We start from the raw sequence: 17,071 nt of genomic DNA, 5'->3' as shown, positions 1-17,071 counted from the left end.
CGCTCAAGCAATGTGCCTCGCATTTATGGGACGTCGAGATCTAACGCGGAAATGGTCCCTAGCGACGAGAAAGAGAACGAGAACAGTACAAAGCGAAGAAAACCAACCGATTCCCAATCAGATAGAGAGACATAAAGATGGATAGAGAGAGAACGAAAGAACGAGAGAAAGAGAGAAAGTGAAATGAGAGAGAAGCGAGAGATAGACAGATAGATAGATAGATTGAGAGAGAGAGAGAGAGAAAAGGAAACAGGAAGCCGTCTCCTCCGATAACACAAGAAATCTACGCAGGAACAACTGTCGCGAGGTCGAGGCGGAACTCCGTATCGCAAGAACGGAAGTCACGAAAAGAAGAAAAGCAAAAAAGAGAGAAAACAAAACGAAACAAAAATAAGCCAGCCAACTTGGGACGAAATGAGGTAGGTCTGGAAGGTTCTATGGGACGGAAAGGTAAGGACTGGGGGAAACGGGGGAAGGTATGGAGAGGGAGAGAGGGAGGGAGGGAATGGGGGATGGAGGGAGAGAGGGAGGGAGGAAAGAAGAGAAAGAGAAATGTAAACGGCAGGGAGAACACGTGGGTCGCCGGTGGTCAAGACTTGGCTCGATTTGCCAGCTGTTTTCCGGACTCACGCCGGTGACCCTCAGAACACACGAGTTCCGGTGCAGCTACGTGCATTTCTCTCTCTCTCTCTCTCTCTCTCTCTCTCTCTCTCTCTCTCTCTCTCTCTCTCTCTCTCTCTCTCTCTCTCTCTCTCTCCCTCCCTTCATCACTATCTCACACAATCCTTATAAAAAGCAAGAACAATCCCACAAGCAACAAGCCCACCAAGTGAAAGCAGTGGGCCCGGTGCACGGCGAGCGACGGCTGCGGGCACGGCATTACCTGGCCGGGAGAAAAGGTGAGGGCATTCGGTAATTGGCCATGAGGGCAGGAGACAACTCGCCCCGTCAAGATGATGATGGTAGATAAAGCGCGCGCGTCGACTACACTCTTCTACCCGTGGCGTCGAATCGCTCGCTCGCCACTTCACGGCGACCGATCTCTTGGGATGGTCTAGTCACCCTTTGGATTTTTTTTTTTTGTACTTCAAAAGTTAAATGCACTTTCGAACGAACACTCAGCACGGACAGGGAGAAGAAACATTAAAAAAGAAACAAATAGACCAGGCGTTTCTAATCAATATATGGCAACAACCCTCCCTCCCTCCCTCCCTCCCTCCCTCCCTTCCCCCTAACCCTCACCCCCCTCCCGCAGTGACGACGTGGGCCAGGTCTCAAGAAACACGCCACACGCAGCAAAGAATTGTCGCCTGTCCGAGAATCCCACGACAAAAATGCATCCTCTACCCCCTGCCCACCTACCCCCCTACCCCGACTACCCCCCCGCCTCCAACCTCAACCGACATAGGGGGAAGGGGGAGATGGGGGAGGTGGGAGGGAGGGAGGGAGGGAGGGAGGGAGGGAGAAGGGAGGAGTGGAAGAGGGAAATTCAACAAAAATCCATACAAAAATGCACACACGACCGGGGGCAGGAAATGAGCATGAGTGAAAAGAACGGACGACTAATATGTGTTGGCTGCTGGGGGTAGAGAGACACACACACACAGAAAGATAAAGAAAGAAAGAAAGACAGAAAGAACAAAATGAAAGAATGAAAGAAGCAAAGAAAGAAGGCAAAATGAAAGGGGAGAGAGAAAGAGAAAGAGAAAGAGAAAGAGAAAGAGAAAGAGAAAGAGAAAGAGAAAGAGAAAGAGAAAGAGAAAGAGAAAGAGAAAGAGAAAGAGAATAAGAAAGAGAAAAAGAAAGAGAGAGAGAGAGAGAGAGAGAGAGAGAGAGAGAGAGAGAGAGAGAGAGAGAGAGAGAGAGAGAGAGAGAGAGAGAGAAAGCGAAGGAAACAAGAGAAAGGCAAGCGAGGATGACAGAGAAAGAACAGAGAGAGAGAGAGAGGGCGCGAGAGAGGGAGAAAAGAGGGGTAGTCTGGAGCCACCAATACAATGAAACAGTGCGGGGGGGAGGAGAGAGGGAGAGAGAGAGGGGAGGGTATAAGGTAACGGGGGAGGAGGGGAAGGAAGGGAGCGAGAGGGGAGGCGAAGATAATCTCAGGGATCCGGAATAGTGAAGGAGGGAAGAACTTCTCTCGACGCAGAATACACATTCTCAGCTCCCCTCCTTCTCCTCCCCCTTAAATCTCGTAATTCAGGACGATTATCATAACAAACGAATGTTAAAATACGGGAAAAATATCAGGTCTGGAAGAAATAAACGTTTAAACAAGAGAGAGAAAAAAAAAGATATGACAAAATGCGCAAAGCGAAATGACGCCGCGACAGAAAGACGACAAAGCGGAAAGACACCCAACTAACTCGCCTCCCTGCTAACGGAAAGCAGAAGAGGGGTGATGGGGGAGGAGAGGGAAGGGGGGGTGAGGGGGTTGAGGGGAAGGAGAGAGAGAGGGGGTGTAGCTATAGTTAGACCACGTCCACGCAATCACAAAACACCTTCGCTACGACCCATGCCTGAGTTACATGACCAGCAGTAGAGTAAGTCTAGTCGTAGCACAAGAATGAGTAAGAGAGAAGGGGACAAGGACGGAGGAGGGGGAGGAGGGGAAGGAGGGGAGGAAGGGGAAGGCAGACCAAGGGTATTGAGGGAAGGCAGGAGAGCCAAAGGCAGCAGGAGTAGCAGGCCCAGCCAAGGGGAACTCCCGATCTTTCAATAGCACAGACCTGAGGGTTGAATAGAGACACAAGGGGACGCTTGGGAGGGGTAAGGAAAGAGAGGGGGAGAGGGGGGAGAAGAGGGGAGGGTCCATTCAAAAGGAGGCCGGTAAGGGGAAACCTCGCGGGTGTGGATCGAGGGGCGACGCGTGAAGGAAAGACCGAATCTCCGCATCCGATGTTTTAATGTTTTAACGATTTGAAATCGCGTCCCTGCACGCCACCTCCGCGTCGCCATAGTTCGAAAACATTCCTTCTGCGGCCAGATGGTGCAGTGCCACGGTCTGAATCTCTGGCTAAGTGTCGCCTCAAAAAAGAAAGAAAAGACAAAAACGCCCTCAACAAGAAAAGGAAAACCAATCGTGGTCGCCACCAAGCCCCCTCCTCCAGCGCCTCCTATTCGAGACGGCCCGGGGAGGAGCGCCGCAGCACGTCGTCGATACGGTCGCGCCAGTCGTCATCAGCGCCGACATAAACCATCTCGCGATCATCAGTCATCCCGGGAGAGTCATCCTCCAGCCCAGGGCTCGACAGTAGCGGAGGGCAAGCGGCCAGGAAGCTCGCGGCAACGGGAGGATCTTTAAGGAGTTTTACCTGTGGGATTCCTGTGGGTGGTCAGCCCTGCTTAATTATACTCCGCTCTCATTTGCAACCAAACATCTGCATCTTGTTCTGCTCGGAATAACATCAGAGCTCAAACCTCAAAAAACTGCACGCAATGACACAATGACCACTAACAAAAGCATTAGCGTATTACGATTTTTAAAAACCCGCAAAAACTGAACTAGAATCATCGGTCAAGTTGGCAGCCCTGACAACATGTCGGCAGATGGTAGACGAGAGTTGCCAGATACAACAAAACACTCCGCTATATTTTGTTCCTATTGCGTTTATTCCACATCATAACATTTGCAGAGTCTGAAGCAAGTTCAAGTTTTTTTCTTGGAACAGCTGTTTCGAGTGCATGGCAACCTAGACGAAACTGCGGTTGGGGCGAGGCGAGGCAAGGCAGGCAAGCAAGCACCTCGTGGCATCTCGCCGCCGTCACCAACCAAGGTGGGTGCGTACTGACAGGACCCGAGAGCCAGGTAACATTTATTATGTCACATACAACTTAACAGTTCCAGCACCGACAGACGCACGGGAATTGGCTCTGAGGAACGACGTGTAAACAGCCTCGAGCTCGGAATGATAATAAGGGTCCGCACCCGCTCGTCGTGGGCTACGGACGCACCCTCGGCCGCGGTCGGCGCCGGGGAGAACGAGACACCATTACAGATAAACACACCTTGGAACACGATCACTACTTACCAACCAACTACCAATCTACCTACCAACTTACCAGCCTACCTACCTACCTCTCTCCTTCTCCTTCCCTCTCTTCTGCTCCTTCCCTCCCCCCTCCCCCTTCTTATCCCCCTCCCCCTCCGTTTTGGCCCGAAAGCGTTGTTGTTTCGATTCAGAGCGTCTATTCTCATTCGCGAGGAGCCGAGACAATAAACCGTAAACTTAAGGCCCACGAGATGGAGGGACCCCGCTAGGGATGGGATCTCTTTCCCAGAGATTTCAACACTCCATTAGAAAGGAATCAGGAGAGGGCGCCGTAAAATGCTAATTTCGAGGCCCGGTGGTACGTAAATCTCGTGTGTCACTGATATCATTCAGGAGGCATAAATGCAGTCGAATGTTATGATCTACGCAGTACAAGATGCTTACTAAGTCCAGTAGAAATATATTCTGTTTTGAGACTACAGTAATGAATTGTGCATTTTCATCTCTCTCTCTCTCTCTCTCTCTCTCTCTCTCTCTCTCTCTCTCTCTCTCTCTCCTTCCCTCCCTCAAAGTTCATCAGCCTTCTTCCTGCCTCCGCAAACGCCCTGGCTCCCTGCTGCATCATGGGCAATCGCGACGTCCCAAAAGCGATATAAAACCCGAAACATTCTCCTCGCCTCGTACCGTCAGAATGAGCAAAGAACTTACGCAAACGAAAGGAAAACCTCAAACCATAAACATTACGGCTGGAACGTGTTTGTGCGCCATTAAGGGTGGAAACGACGTGTTATCCTGCGAGAGTGTCCGTCTTGAGGCAGGCGACGGCTGCTCGCCCGAGTCTTGTGTTACCCTTATGGCAGCCGTCGTAGAGGCGAAAATCCCGCTTTGTCCTCAAGGGATTCAGACCTTATCCCCTCGCCTCATCTGCGCGCTCGGCTTGGTTGCCACGTCCTGAAATTTCCACGAAAATAAACATGCAACCAATCCACAGAAATACTGAACGCTCAGATACCCATCTCGTTCACAAAACAAAAGTGCTCGATCGCCCGACTCGCTACGCAAGGAGCCAAAAATCTCGGCCGAATCGACTCATCGGCTGGAAGAGAGAGGAATGACTCCCCCCCCCTTTTTTTCCCTCTCCTGCGATTTAATAGCGCTAGGAAACTACGAATCCAGAGGCGGCCGAGGAGATACAGGAACCACGTCGTCACCGCCGCCGCCGCCGCCTCTACCACGCACCCTTAGCGCACGAGGAGGTAGTGGCCGTCATATTTGAAGGCATGAATTGCAGAATCGAAAGTGTAGAGAATAATGAATAGAACACACACAGGCTTGAGAATACAGGGGTTGCATTACCTAAACGACTTCACACACATACACACGCGTACATATACCCTTATCCCGGGCTGTTCTCTCGAGCAATCATCAGTATGATAGTCATTATCACTCCCTTATCCACACCTGCCATTTTATCCATCGTTTCGATCTATTCTACACCTTTTCTCCCTCTCTCTCTCTCTCTCTCTCTCTCTCTCTCTCTCTCTCTCTCTCTCTCTCTCTCTCTCTCTCTCTCTCTCTCTCTCTCTCTCCAATCTCATTCTCCTTCTCCTTCTCCCTCCCTCCCTCTATTCCCCTCTCCTTCTCCCTCCCACTATTCCCCTCTCCTTCTCCCTCCCTCCCTCCCTCTATTCCCCTCTCCTTCTCCCTCCCTCTATTCCCCTCTCCTTCTCCCTCCCTCTATTCCCCTCTCCTTCTCCCTCCCACTATTCACCTCTCCTTCTCCCTCCCTCCCTCCCTCTATTCCCCTCTCCTTCTCCCTCCCTCTATTCCCCTCTCCTTCTCCCTCCCTCCCTCTATTCCCCTCCCCTTCTCCCTCCCTCCCTCCCTCCCTTCCCCACTTTCATCCAACCACCCCTACCCCCCATCTTTCGTAATGACTCATCTCTACTTCCGCCATTTCCTCTCGCTCAATGCGCTTGCAGTCTCATCCCATTTTTAATTCCCGTGATCCCTCTGGGTTTCTATTCCCATAGTGTTTTTTTATGCATTCTATTCGTTTTTGAGTGATATATATGAATGCGATCAGTATTGGTCCGTTCGACGCTTTTTTGTTGTCTATGTCTCGCCTTCGCCTTCCCTCTCTCCTTCTATCTCCTTATTTCGCTCCCACTCCCACTCCCTCCCTCCATCCCTCCCTCCCCTCCCTCTCTCTCTCTCTCACCAATACCGACTCCCCATTATTTTCACATTAACTCGTCTTCACACCCACCTACTAATACACCCACACACACCCTCCCTCCCCCCTCCCTCTCCCCCCTCCCCGTGTCCCAAGAGGGATCGCTCGTCCTTTTATGGGAATTCTGACAATCAATAACATCAAGGACAATGACACTTCTTTGTGGCAATACGCGTCATTATTTCTTCCTCTCAAGGCGAACATTATGCTAACATAATGGCATGTTTGATTAACGCATTCATTTATATAGTGTATAAATATAAATTTATATATATTTATATATATATATATATATATATATATATATATATATATATATATAATTTCATCGGCCTGAAATTATCATATTTCTCTATCTGTCCGTCTGCCAATTTGTTAGTAAATCACAAGGCCTCGAAAGCCGCCCGCAGCGCTTAAAGGCTGACGCAGTTTGGCGAACCCTCTCTTCCGCAACACGAGCGGCAAACAGGACATGAAAAAATGATTAAAAAATTGTAAAGAAGGAAAAGCCCACGGACGAACGATGAAAAAGCCAAAGCAGCAAATAAAAACATCGTCATCATCATGATAATGATAATAATAATTGTAACAATAATAATAAAAAAATATATAATCACAACTGTAATAATGATCTTAATGATAATAATAAAAATGATAATATCAATAGAAACGCTAATAATCAATACATAACAAAAACAACGACAATCCTAAATAAAACAAACAATCAAACAAACAAAAACCCACTTCCCGATCCCCAGAGCAACAACAAACAAGCAAACACTCACCGAGTCGACGACATTCTCCATGGGCTGGCCGTTCTTGACCTGTTCCTCCGTGAGTCCGTAGTCCTCCCGGCACTGTTCACCGAGCACGTTCTCGTTGATGTCCCCCGAGAGAGGGCGGACGATGTACTGCTGTTCCGTGACCACCTGCGAGAGGGCGGGGGGAGGGGGGAGAAAGAGAGGTATTAGTGAAACGGTCTTATTATTTTATTTTTATTTTTATTTTTTTTTTTTTTTTGGGGGGGGGCGTTGGGGGAAAATTGGGGGTTGATGATGGCTTGGGGTTTTGTATATGGGTTTGGGAATGGATGGGGAGGGGGAAGGGTGGGGATGGAGGGGAAAAGGGATGCGAGAGTGTAGGAGTAAGACAAAGATAGCGAGAATGAGAATGAGAGTGAGTAAGAGAGAGAGACGAGAATTTCTGATGAAAGAATCTAGTGATTCGACTAACCAAAGTAACATTAATAAATAAAAACAACAACAACCACCATAATGACAGGCAACATAATATAAAAACACAACCATAGGAATTTAAAAAATATATACATAAACATAGTAAACACACGCTCCCAAATAAGAGCAACCGCCAAGTCACTCTTGTTTACCACTTCCTCAAGCAAAGATTACAAACACAAGTAAACAAGAGATTTGCGTTCCTATTCTATCCACTGTGTCTGTCTGTCTGTCTGTCTTTTTTCACCCTAAGACCAGGCTGTGTTTCTGTAATGATAATAAGGAGAGTTTAAGGTAGTCTATAATGAAAGGAAGTGTAAACCTGGCGACAGGAAGGTAAATGATTTGAATATGTAAAATTTTTGAGGTAAGTTTACCAATCGGTATAAATATTTGGATTCTTCCTTCTCGCCTGTCTGTCTGTCTGTGTTTCATTTCTCCCGTAAAAAGCTTTTTAAATGATATGCGTTCGTAACGAGTGCGTTGCGGAAACCGGGAAAATGAAAACGGGAAAGTGTAAAAGCTCTGTGTGTGTGTGTGTGTGTGTGTGTGTGTGTGTGTGTGTGTGTGTGTGTGTGTGTGTGTGTGTGTGTGTGTGTGTGTGCGCGCGCGCGCGTGTTCGTGTGAATGTTTGTGCATGTATACAAAACGTACCCTGGAAATACAAAACTGCACAACCACCCCTAAAATACAAGAAAAAATCCCCGCCACCAATGCCGTTTTAATGTCGTAAAAAGAGCACAGACGCCCCAGGGGAAAAGGTAAACCAACGCTAACAGTGACAGAAGCAAACACTTGGTTTAGGAAGATGTTTTCTCACCTTTGGGATGTCATGCAACACTGGTGCATGGCCAGGGTGGTGGCTGCAGGCAACAGAAGCGCGAAAAAACACTTTGTTAATGCACTAAGGAGTTATAGACCTACGTATAGCCTGATGCAAAACTTTCATTACTTGAAAACATCTACAACTACTGCAAACGCGGAGTTTATGATATACATACACGTGTGTGCATGTGCGTGTGCGTGTTTGTATATTTGCATATTTGTGTATTTGCATATTTGTATATATGTATATGTATATGTATGTATATATATATATATAAATATAAATATATATATATATATATATATATATATATATATATGTGTGTGTGTGTGTGTGTGTGTGTGTGTGTGTGTGTGTGTGCGCGCTTATATGGATATATAAACGCGCGCGTGCGTGACTGTATGTGTATAACGCATACATAATAATGCAAACAAAAGGATAGAAAGACAGAACATTCATACTACAAAGTGTCACATCATGCCATGCCATTTGCAAACCCAGTAAAATTAATAAAGTGTCCGAAAGTGATTAAGGACACGAGCCTGCATTAGTCTAGACCATGATGTCAGCCACAGCAGGCGGTGGCATCAACAGTATTGGGTAACTTCCTACAGGTGAAAAGAGTTAGAGTTTACAAGCTTGCAGACCACAGCCCTGCATGCAATGACAAGGTGGAGGTTTCATCAGGTGAAGTCTGTGTGAGAAGGAGAAAGCAAAGGGATAAGAAAGAAGAAAGAATAAAGAAGAAAAGAGAAGAAAGAAGAAAGAAGAAAAATAAATCAAGAAGTAAATAAATAGAGGTTAGGAAAGCGAAAGAAAACGAAAAAGAAAATGAAAAGAATGGCAAGAAAAACAGAAAAAAGGAAGAAGAATAGAAGATGAAACTAAAAGAAACAGAAAAGAAAAAGAAAAAAGCAATACAAATTCAAAAAACTAAATTCCTCACGAAAACACCGACATCCCATTTGCATAGGAGCTCCGACACCCATCTCAATGCATGGCGTTAAAGGAAAATCTTATAACAAAAAGGACTTAAATTCGAGTAAGAGAGTAAGGGAGGAAAGGAGGAAGGCGAGGGAGGAGAGGGAAAGAGAGAAAGATGAGTGATACAATGAGCTTGAGAGAGAGAGAGAGAGAGAGAGAGAGAGACTAGGAGAGGAGAAGAGAGAGTAAGAATTAGAGACGAATGTAATGAATCACAGTAGAAAGGTGAGAGTGAGAGAGGAGAGAGCCTGAAATCGAGCGCGAGCGTACACGAGAGAGACGAGAGAGCGAGGAAAGAGAGAGAAAGAAAGAGAGAGAGAAAAAAAAGAGAGAGAGAATGCGAGAGCGAGAGAGAGAGGAGGAGAGATGAGGAGAGATGAGGAGGAGGAGAGAGGATCAGATGAAGGTGAGGTGAGATGAGAGAGATGGAGACTGGTGAGAGAGAGAAAAAGAGAAGAGAGGGAAAAAGAGAGAGTAAGATGAGAGAAGGTAAAAGAGAGAAGAGAAGAGAAAGAAAGAGGAAAATAGAGAGAGTAGAGATGAGAAAGAGAGAGTGTAAAGAAAAGGAGAAGAGAGAAAAAGAGAGAATGAGAGAGAGAGAGAGAGAAGAAGAGAGAGGAGAGAGAAAGAAGAAAGAGAAATAAGAGAGGTAAAGAGAAGAGAATAAGAAAAGAGAGGAAAAGAGAGAAGAAGATGTAGAGAGAGAAAGAAGAGAGAGAGTGTGAGAAGATGAGAGTGAAGAGAGAGATGAGAGAAGAGAAGAAGAGAAGAGTGTGAGAGAAGAGAGAGAGAGGGAGAGAAACAGGAAGAGAGAGTGAGATAAAGACGAGAGAAAGAAAGAGAGAAAAAAGGGAAGATGAGATAGGAGAGAAGAAGAGAGATAGAGAAGAGAAGAGAAGGAGGGAGAGTGAGAAATGAGAGAGAAAGAGAGAGAAGGGCACTCGAAGGAGAAGAGAAAGAGAGAGAAAGAGAGAGAAAGTGAGAAATAGATGAAAGAGAGAGAAAAGAGAGAGAAGTTGTGAGAGAAGACCGGAGAGAGAGAGAGAGAGAGAGAGAGAGAGAGAGAGAGAGAGAGAGAGAAAGGGCGCTCTGTAACACAAAATTCAGCCAGCACCAGAGACAAATACACACCATCAATAAAACCCAAAAGAACCAAACCCAAACCAAGCACCCGAATGCCAAACATTTGAAAAAAAAAACTAATCAAAATCATATTCATAAAAAAGTGGACAAAAGGACGAAAGAGGGAAGCTGGCCCACAGAGATGAGGACGTGGGCGGCTTAGCAAAGGAGGAGGATTGGGAGAGAGAAAGGCGCCCAGGGCAACAAGCACCAAGGTCTCCCCCCACCCCCCCGAAAGCCACCTTCTAGCCCCGCCTCGGCAGACAGACGCCTACGCCCACTTCTGCATACCACCCTCTCCCTGTCCCTCACTCTCTTTCTCTCTTTCTCTCTAAACTTCCTTAATCTTTTCCTCCTTCTCGCTCAAAAATATACAAATATAGTCCTACAAACACAAACGTCCCATCATACTGCACAAAGGAAGAGCAAAATAATAACCAACAAACCGATAGGCCTAAACGACGATCACCAAAACGGCCTACGGAACAACGCAGACCTAATCAGCGCGTTGAAGTCGCTGCGTAGGACGAGGCTACACACACTTCAATCTCTATTTTTTTCCGCCATCCTTCTATCCTGCAGAACCGCTACCTCAACCCCTCCCCCCTCCCCCACCCCTCACTTCATCCCTCGCGGTCTCCTCCCCCCCTCCCCATCCCCTCTTCTCTCCTTCTTCCCCCCTCCCCTCCCCAACCCTCGTTGCCTCTCACCCCATGGTCTCGTCTGAAATATTTACTCTCGCTAACTTTTTTTTTGCACCTGGAGGGTTCTCCCTCACCTTCTCCTCTTCCTCCTTGCTATTCCTACCCTTTTCTTTCTTGCTCCTCCTCCTCTTCCTCCTCATCATGATCATCATCCAATCCTACCCACTCATCTAGTTTCTAGTTTCTCCTCTTCTTCCCCCTTCATCTACCTCTCCCCCCTCCCCTCCGACTTCACCTACCTTCCTCCCTCCCTCCCTCCCTCCCCTTCTGGAGGTCATTAAAAGTCACCTTCGAAGATCTGACTTGATCCACTTTCTAACCCTGATTAACATTAAAAGGCAAACGGGTAAAGATGTTTCGACAATTCAATCATACATTATCCATTGCGTTAGCTGGAATAGAAAAGTTTCTAGTCGCGGCTCTTAACAAAACTCATTAATACACACACACCGAAGACACAGACACATGCAGACAAACACATATGTAGCTATATAGATGAACAGAGACAGATTACGTCCGACGATAAAACAAAATAAATCAGTGCTTATAAAAGCAGTAGACATAAATCAAAACATTTATATTAAAAAAAACACGTGCGGAAAAAAACAACCACCAAAAAAGCCAGGCAAACAGCTCCACAGACAGACAGACAGACAAATTAAAAACAAATTAAGCCCCCCCCCCCTCTTTAACTCTTGCCCCAACCGACCGACCGACCGACCAACCGACCGAGCAGCCGACTCCAACAGCCGAGACGAAGGATGTCGAAGGAAGGTTAGAAGACAATCTAAATGTCAAGTGCGAAGAGGTTTAAAAAAGCATCGGAAGCCTCACTCAAGGTTTCCTTCAACCCCCTCCCCCCTCCCTCCCTGGCCCCCCTCCTCCCGTTTTACGTGAAGGATCGCCTTTTTTCACACACTAGGAGGAGGGAGGTAGAGAGGGCAGGAGGCTAGGGAGGGAAGTGGGTGGGGTAGGTGGCCAGGGGAAGGGGAAGGGGAAGGGGAAGGGGAAGGGGAAGGGGAAGGGGAAGGGGAAGGGGAAGGGGAAGGGGAAGGGGAAGGGGAAGGGGAAGAGGGAGAGGGGAAGGGGCGGTAGTAAAGGCAATAGGAAAGGGGAGCGTGGGAAACAAAGGAACGCCAATTGCAAGAAATTTAGAGTGAGAAGACCCAACTAGTACAGTCATGTTTACTGATGATGACGTCATCTGCGGCATAACAACGAATTAACAACTACTAACGTCTTATTCCTATATTGTGAAATCAAGAAAAAAAATAACGGAATCTCAAAAGCACACCTTTAAGATAAACAAGTCAATAAAATATACAACTTAACAAAGATCTGCATAAGTCCTAAAATGATGAAAAACATCAAACACAGAATAATCATATAAAAGCAACAATTAGCAGGCATCTCATTATCAAATACCGGTACATGACAGGCGTCGAAACTGCTTAGGAAAAATTCTCAGTTGAAATCTCGTAACTGCAAAGATAGCCCCAAATTGATTTGAATTTACCGTTAATCTTAATCTGGACACGCTAGTTTTACTGTAAGCGGGTGCGAGTCAAAACCGTAAGTAGCCAAGAACATAAACACAAACACAAACACGTCACACACATGCTTCCTTGTGTGTATATATATATGTATAATATGTATATGTATATGTATATAAGTATATATGTATGTATATGTATATATGTATATATATATGTATATATATATATATGTATATATATATATATACATATAATATATAACATATCTATATATATATATATAATTTAATATATATATATATATATATATATAATATAGCACACACACACCATGTATTGCATGCATGATGTATTATGTATGTAGTATGTATGAATGTATGTTATGTATGCATGCTTGTAATTAGGGTATGTATTATAATATAAAATATATATGTATGTATGAATGCATGCATATATGTAATAGAATATGTATATATATAGACACACACACATGTATCATGATAAATATGTTACATTATAATAATAGTATATATATATATATATATATAGATATATATATTTAAAATATATACAGATAAACATGTATATGTGGATGTATATATATATATATATAAATATATAATAAATATATATATATATACATATACATATATATATATACATAAATACATGTTTATATTATATATTTATATTAAATATATATATATATCTATATATACATATAAATATAAACATATATACTTATAGATATAATAATATATTTATATATATATATAATAATTATAATATATATATTTATATTATACACACATGTATGTATGTATGTATGTATGTATGTATGTATGTATATATAGGCCTACATAGAAACAGGCATATGGCCACACGACCCATTCATAAACGCATACACACACGCACGCATTACTGATATATACAAGGAAGAAGGGAGAAGGGAGAAGGGAGAAGAGAGAAGGGGAGAAGGGGAGAAGGGGAGAAGGGGAGAAGGGGAGAAGGGGAGAAGGGGAGAAAGGGAGAAGGGAGGAATTGGGAATGGGAAATGGGGAAGGGAAGAAGGGGGGAAGGGGAGGGGAAGCGGGGAGGGAAAAGGAGGTGAGAGGAGGATCTCCCTTCCTCCCACCCCCTTGACGTAAGATTCCACATAGAGAAGAAATAAACCGTGAACAATCGCAGCAAGTTCGTTCTCGTGTGACTCCAAGTATCTCTCTCCTCTTCTTCTTGTTATTGTATTTGTTCTTTTCAGCGCGACGGTATCGAATCGTCCAATCCCCGAGGCGGGTGGGATGAAGTTCGTCGGCCCTGAATCGTGTTTCAAAACATCCTGAAGGCATTTTCATCCCGCCTACTGACAAGCGCTACGCCCCCGTCCGTCTTGGTCCGGTTAAGGTTGCCAACTAAGCATATTTTGATGGAACAGATTAGTACGACTTCATATCTATATCTATATCCACAATTACATCTGCAAATATAGCCATGCATATCTCTCTATTCATATGTATGTGTGTATCTATAACCGTAAGTACACTTGTAAAACTAAAAAGCTCCAAAAAGAAATAATGAATCCTAATTCTTTACGGAAATTAGCCAATTATTACCTGATAATAGAAGTACATTTGAGTCACTTCAGTATCTCATAGATTCATTATTTCCTCCACATGATTTTGGAAAAAACAAAAACAAATGTAGTCCAACGATAAATAATATAAATGACAGTTCATAGTTTTTTCAAAATTATTCAGAAAAAATGACCAATGCTTCAAACTCATTTAAATCCTTTACAATTATCATTTTCATTCTGGAGGGAAAGGAGGGAAAGGAGGGGAAGGAGGGAAAGGAGGGGAAGGAGGGGAAGGAGGGGAAGGAGGGAAAGGAGGGGAAGGAGGGGAAGGAGGGGAAGGAGGGGAAGGAGGGGAAGGAGGGGAAGGAGGGGAAGGAGGGGAAGGAGGGGAAGGAGGGGAAGGAGGGAAAGGAGGGAAAGGAGGGAAAGGAGGGAAAGGAGGGGAAGGAGGGAAAGGAGGGAAAGGAGGGAAAGGAGGGGAAGGAGGGAAAGGAGGGAAAGGAGGGGAAGGAGGGAAAGGAGGGAAGGAGGGAAAGGAGGGGGAGGGGGGAAAGGAGGGAAGGGAGGGAAAGGAGGGAAAGGAGGGAAAGGAGGGAAAGGAGGGGAGGGAGGGAAAGGAGGGAAAGGAGGGGAAGGAGGGAAAGGAGGGAAAGGAGGGGAAGGAGGGAAAGGAGGGAAAGGAGGGGATGGAGGGGAAGGAGGGGAAGGAGGGGATGGAGGGAAAGGAGGGAAAGGAGGGGAAGGAGGGAAAGGAGGGAAAGGAGGGAAAGGAGGGAAAGGAGGGAAAGGAGGGGAAGGAGGGAAAGGAGGGGATGGAGGGAAAGGAGGGAAAGGAGGGGAAGGAGGGAAAGGAGGGAAAGGAGGGAAAGGAGGGGAAGGAGGGAAAGGAGGGGATGGAGGGAAAGGAGGGGATGGAGGGAAAGGAGGGAAAGGAGGGAAAGGAGGGGAAGGAGGGAAAGGAGGGAAAGGAGGGGATGGAGGGAAAGGAGGGAAAGGAGGGGAAGGAGGGAAAGGAGGGAAAGGAGGGGATGGAGGGAAAGGAGGGAAAGGAGGGAAAGGAGGGGAAGGAGGGAAAGGAGGGGAAGGAGGGAAAGGAGGGAAAGGAGGGGAAGGAGGGAAAGGAGGGAAAGGAGGGGAAGGAGGGGAAGGAGGGAAAGGAGGGGAAGGAGGGAAAGGGGGGGGAGGTGGGGAAGGAGGGGAAGGAGGGAAAGGAGGGAAAGGAGGGGATGGAGGGAAAGGAGGGAAAGGAGGGAAAGGAGGGAAAGGAGGGAAAGGAGGGAAAGGAGGGAAAGGAGGGAAAGGAGGGGAAGGAGGGAAAGGAGGGGAAGGAGGGAAAGGAGGGAAAGGAGGGAAAGGAGGGGAAGGAGGGGAAGGAGGGGAAGGAGGGAAAGGAGGGAAAGGAGGGGATGGAGGGAAAGGAGGGGATGGAGGGAAAGGAGGGAAAGGAGGGGAAGGAGGGAAAGGAGGGAAAGGAGGGAAAGGAGGGAAAGGAGGGGAAGGAGGGAAAGGAGGGAAAGGAGGGGAAGGAGGGAAAGGAGGGAAAGGAGGGAAAGGAGGGGAAGGAGGGAAAGGAGGGAAAGGAGGGGAAGGAGGGGAAGGAGGGAAAGGAGGGGATGGAGGGGAAGGAGGGAAAGGAGGGGAAGGAGGGGAAGGAGGGAAAGGAGGGAAAGGAGGGGAAGGAGGGGAAGGAGGGAAAGGGGGGAAGAGGAGGGAAAGGTGGGAAGAGGAGGGAGAGGAGGGAAGGGAGGGAAGGGGGGGGGAGGAGGGAAAGGAGGGAAAGGAGGGAAAGGAGGGGATGGAGGGAAAGGAGGGAAAGGAGGGGAAGGAGGGAAAGGAGGGAAAGGAGGGAAAGGAGGGGATGGAGGGAAAGGAGGGAAAGGAGGGAAAGGAGGGGAAGGAGGGAAAGGAGGGAAAGGAGGGGAAGGAGGGAAAGGAGGGAAAGGAGGGGAAGGAGGGAAAGGAGGGGATGGAGGGAAAGGAGGGAAAGGAGGGAAAGGAGGGAAAGGAGGGAAAGGAGGGAAAGGAGGGGATGGAGGGAAAGGAGGGAAAGGAGGGGAAGGAGGGAAAGGAGGGAAAGGAGGGAAAGGAGGGGAAGGAGGGGAAGGAGGGAAAGGAGGGGAAGGAGGGAAAGGAGGGAAAGGAGGGGAAGGAGGGAAAGGAGGGAAAGGAGGGAAAGGAGGGAAAGGAGGGGAAGGAGGGAAAGGAGGGGAAGGAGGGAAAGGAGGGAAAGGAGGGAAAGGAGGGAAAGGAGGGAAAGGAGGGGAAGGAGGGAAAGGAGGGAAAGGAGGGGAAGGAGGGAAAGGAGGGAAAGGAGGGAAAGGAGGGAAAGGAGGGAAAGGAGGGGAAGGAGGGGAAGGAGGGAAAGGAGGGAAAGGAGGGAAAGGAGGGGAAGGAGGGAAAGGAGGGAAAGGAGGGGAAGGAGGGAAAGGAGGGGAAGGAGGGAAAGGAGGGAAAGGAGGGGAAGGAGGGAAAGGAGGGAAAGGAGGGAAAGGAGGGAAAGGAGGGGAAGGAGGGAAAGGAGGGAAAGGAGGGGAAGGAGGGAAAGGAGGGAAAGGAGGGAAAGGAGGGAAAGGAGGGAAAGGAGGGAAAGGAGGGGAAGGAGGGAAAGGAGGGAAAGGAGGGGAAGGAGGGAAAGGAGGGGAAGGAGGGAAAGGAGGGGAAGGAGGGAAAGGAGGGGAAGGAGGGAAAGGAGGGAAAGGAGGGGAAGGAGGGAAAGGAGGGAAAGGAGGGAAAGGAGGGGAAGGAGGGAAAGGAGGGGAAGGAGGGAAAGGAGGGGAAGGAGGGAAAGGGGGAAAGGGGGGAAAGGTGGGAAGAGGAGGGAAAGGTGGGAAGAGGAGGGAAAGGTGGGAAGAGGAGGGAAAGGAGGGAAGGGGAGGGAAAGGTGGGAAGAGGAGGGAAAGGTGGGA

General features: G+C 47.2%; 1 protein-coding gene across 5 annotated transcripts in view; it reads right to left on the bottom strand.

The window, feature by feature from the left end:
* The window catches only part of fus (epithelial splicing regulatory protein fusilli), a 149,362-nt gene that overhangs the window by 124,412 nt on the left and 7,879 nt on the right, over nt 1-17,071 (bottom strand). For 4 of the 5 annotated variants that reach the window (XM_043009187.2, XM_086541082.1, XM_043009183.2 and 1 more), the window contains exon 2: nt 7,011-7,154. In XM_043009187.2, coding sequence (XP_042865121.1) covers nt 7,011-7,154 — 144 coding nt within the window. Of the gene's footprint in view, nt 1-7,010; nt 7,155-8,280; nt 8,317-17,071 lie in introns of those variants that run through there. The other variant, XM_086541081.1, reaches the window with a different exon arrangement.

The sequence above is a fragment of the Penaeus japonicus genome, unplaced genomic scaffold (genome assembly GCF_977035675.1).
Source record: "Penaeus japonicus unplaced genomic scaffold, GWHDUDI00000001_assembly GWHDUDI00000010, whole genome shotgun sequence".
Taxonomy (NCBI): Eukaryota; Metazoa; Arthropoda; class Malacostraca; order Decapoda; family Penaeidae; genus Penaeus; species Penaeus japonicus.
This window is presented reverse-complemented; position numbering and strand designations above follow the sequence as displayed.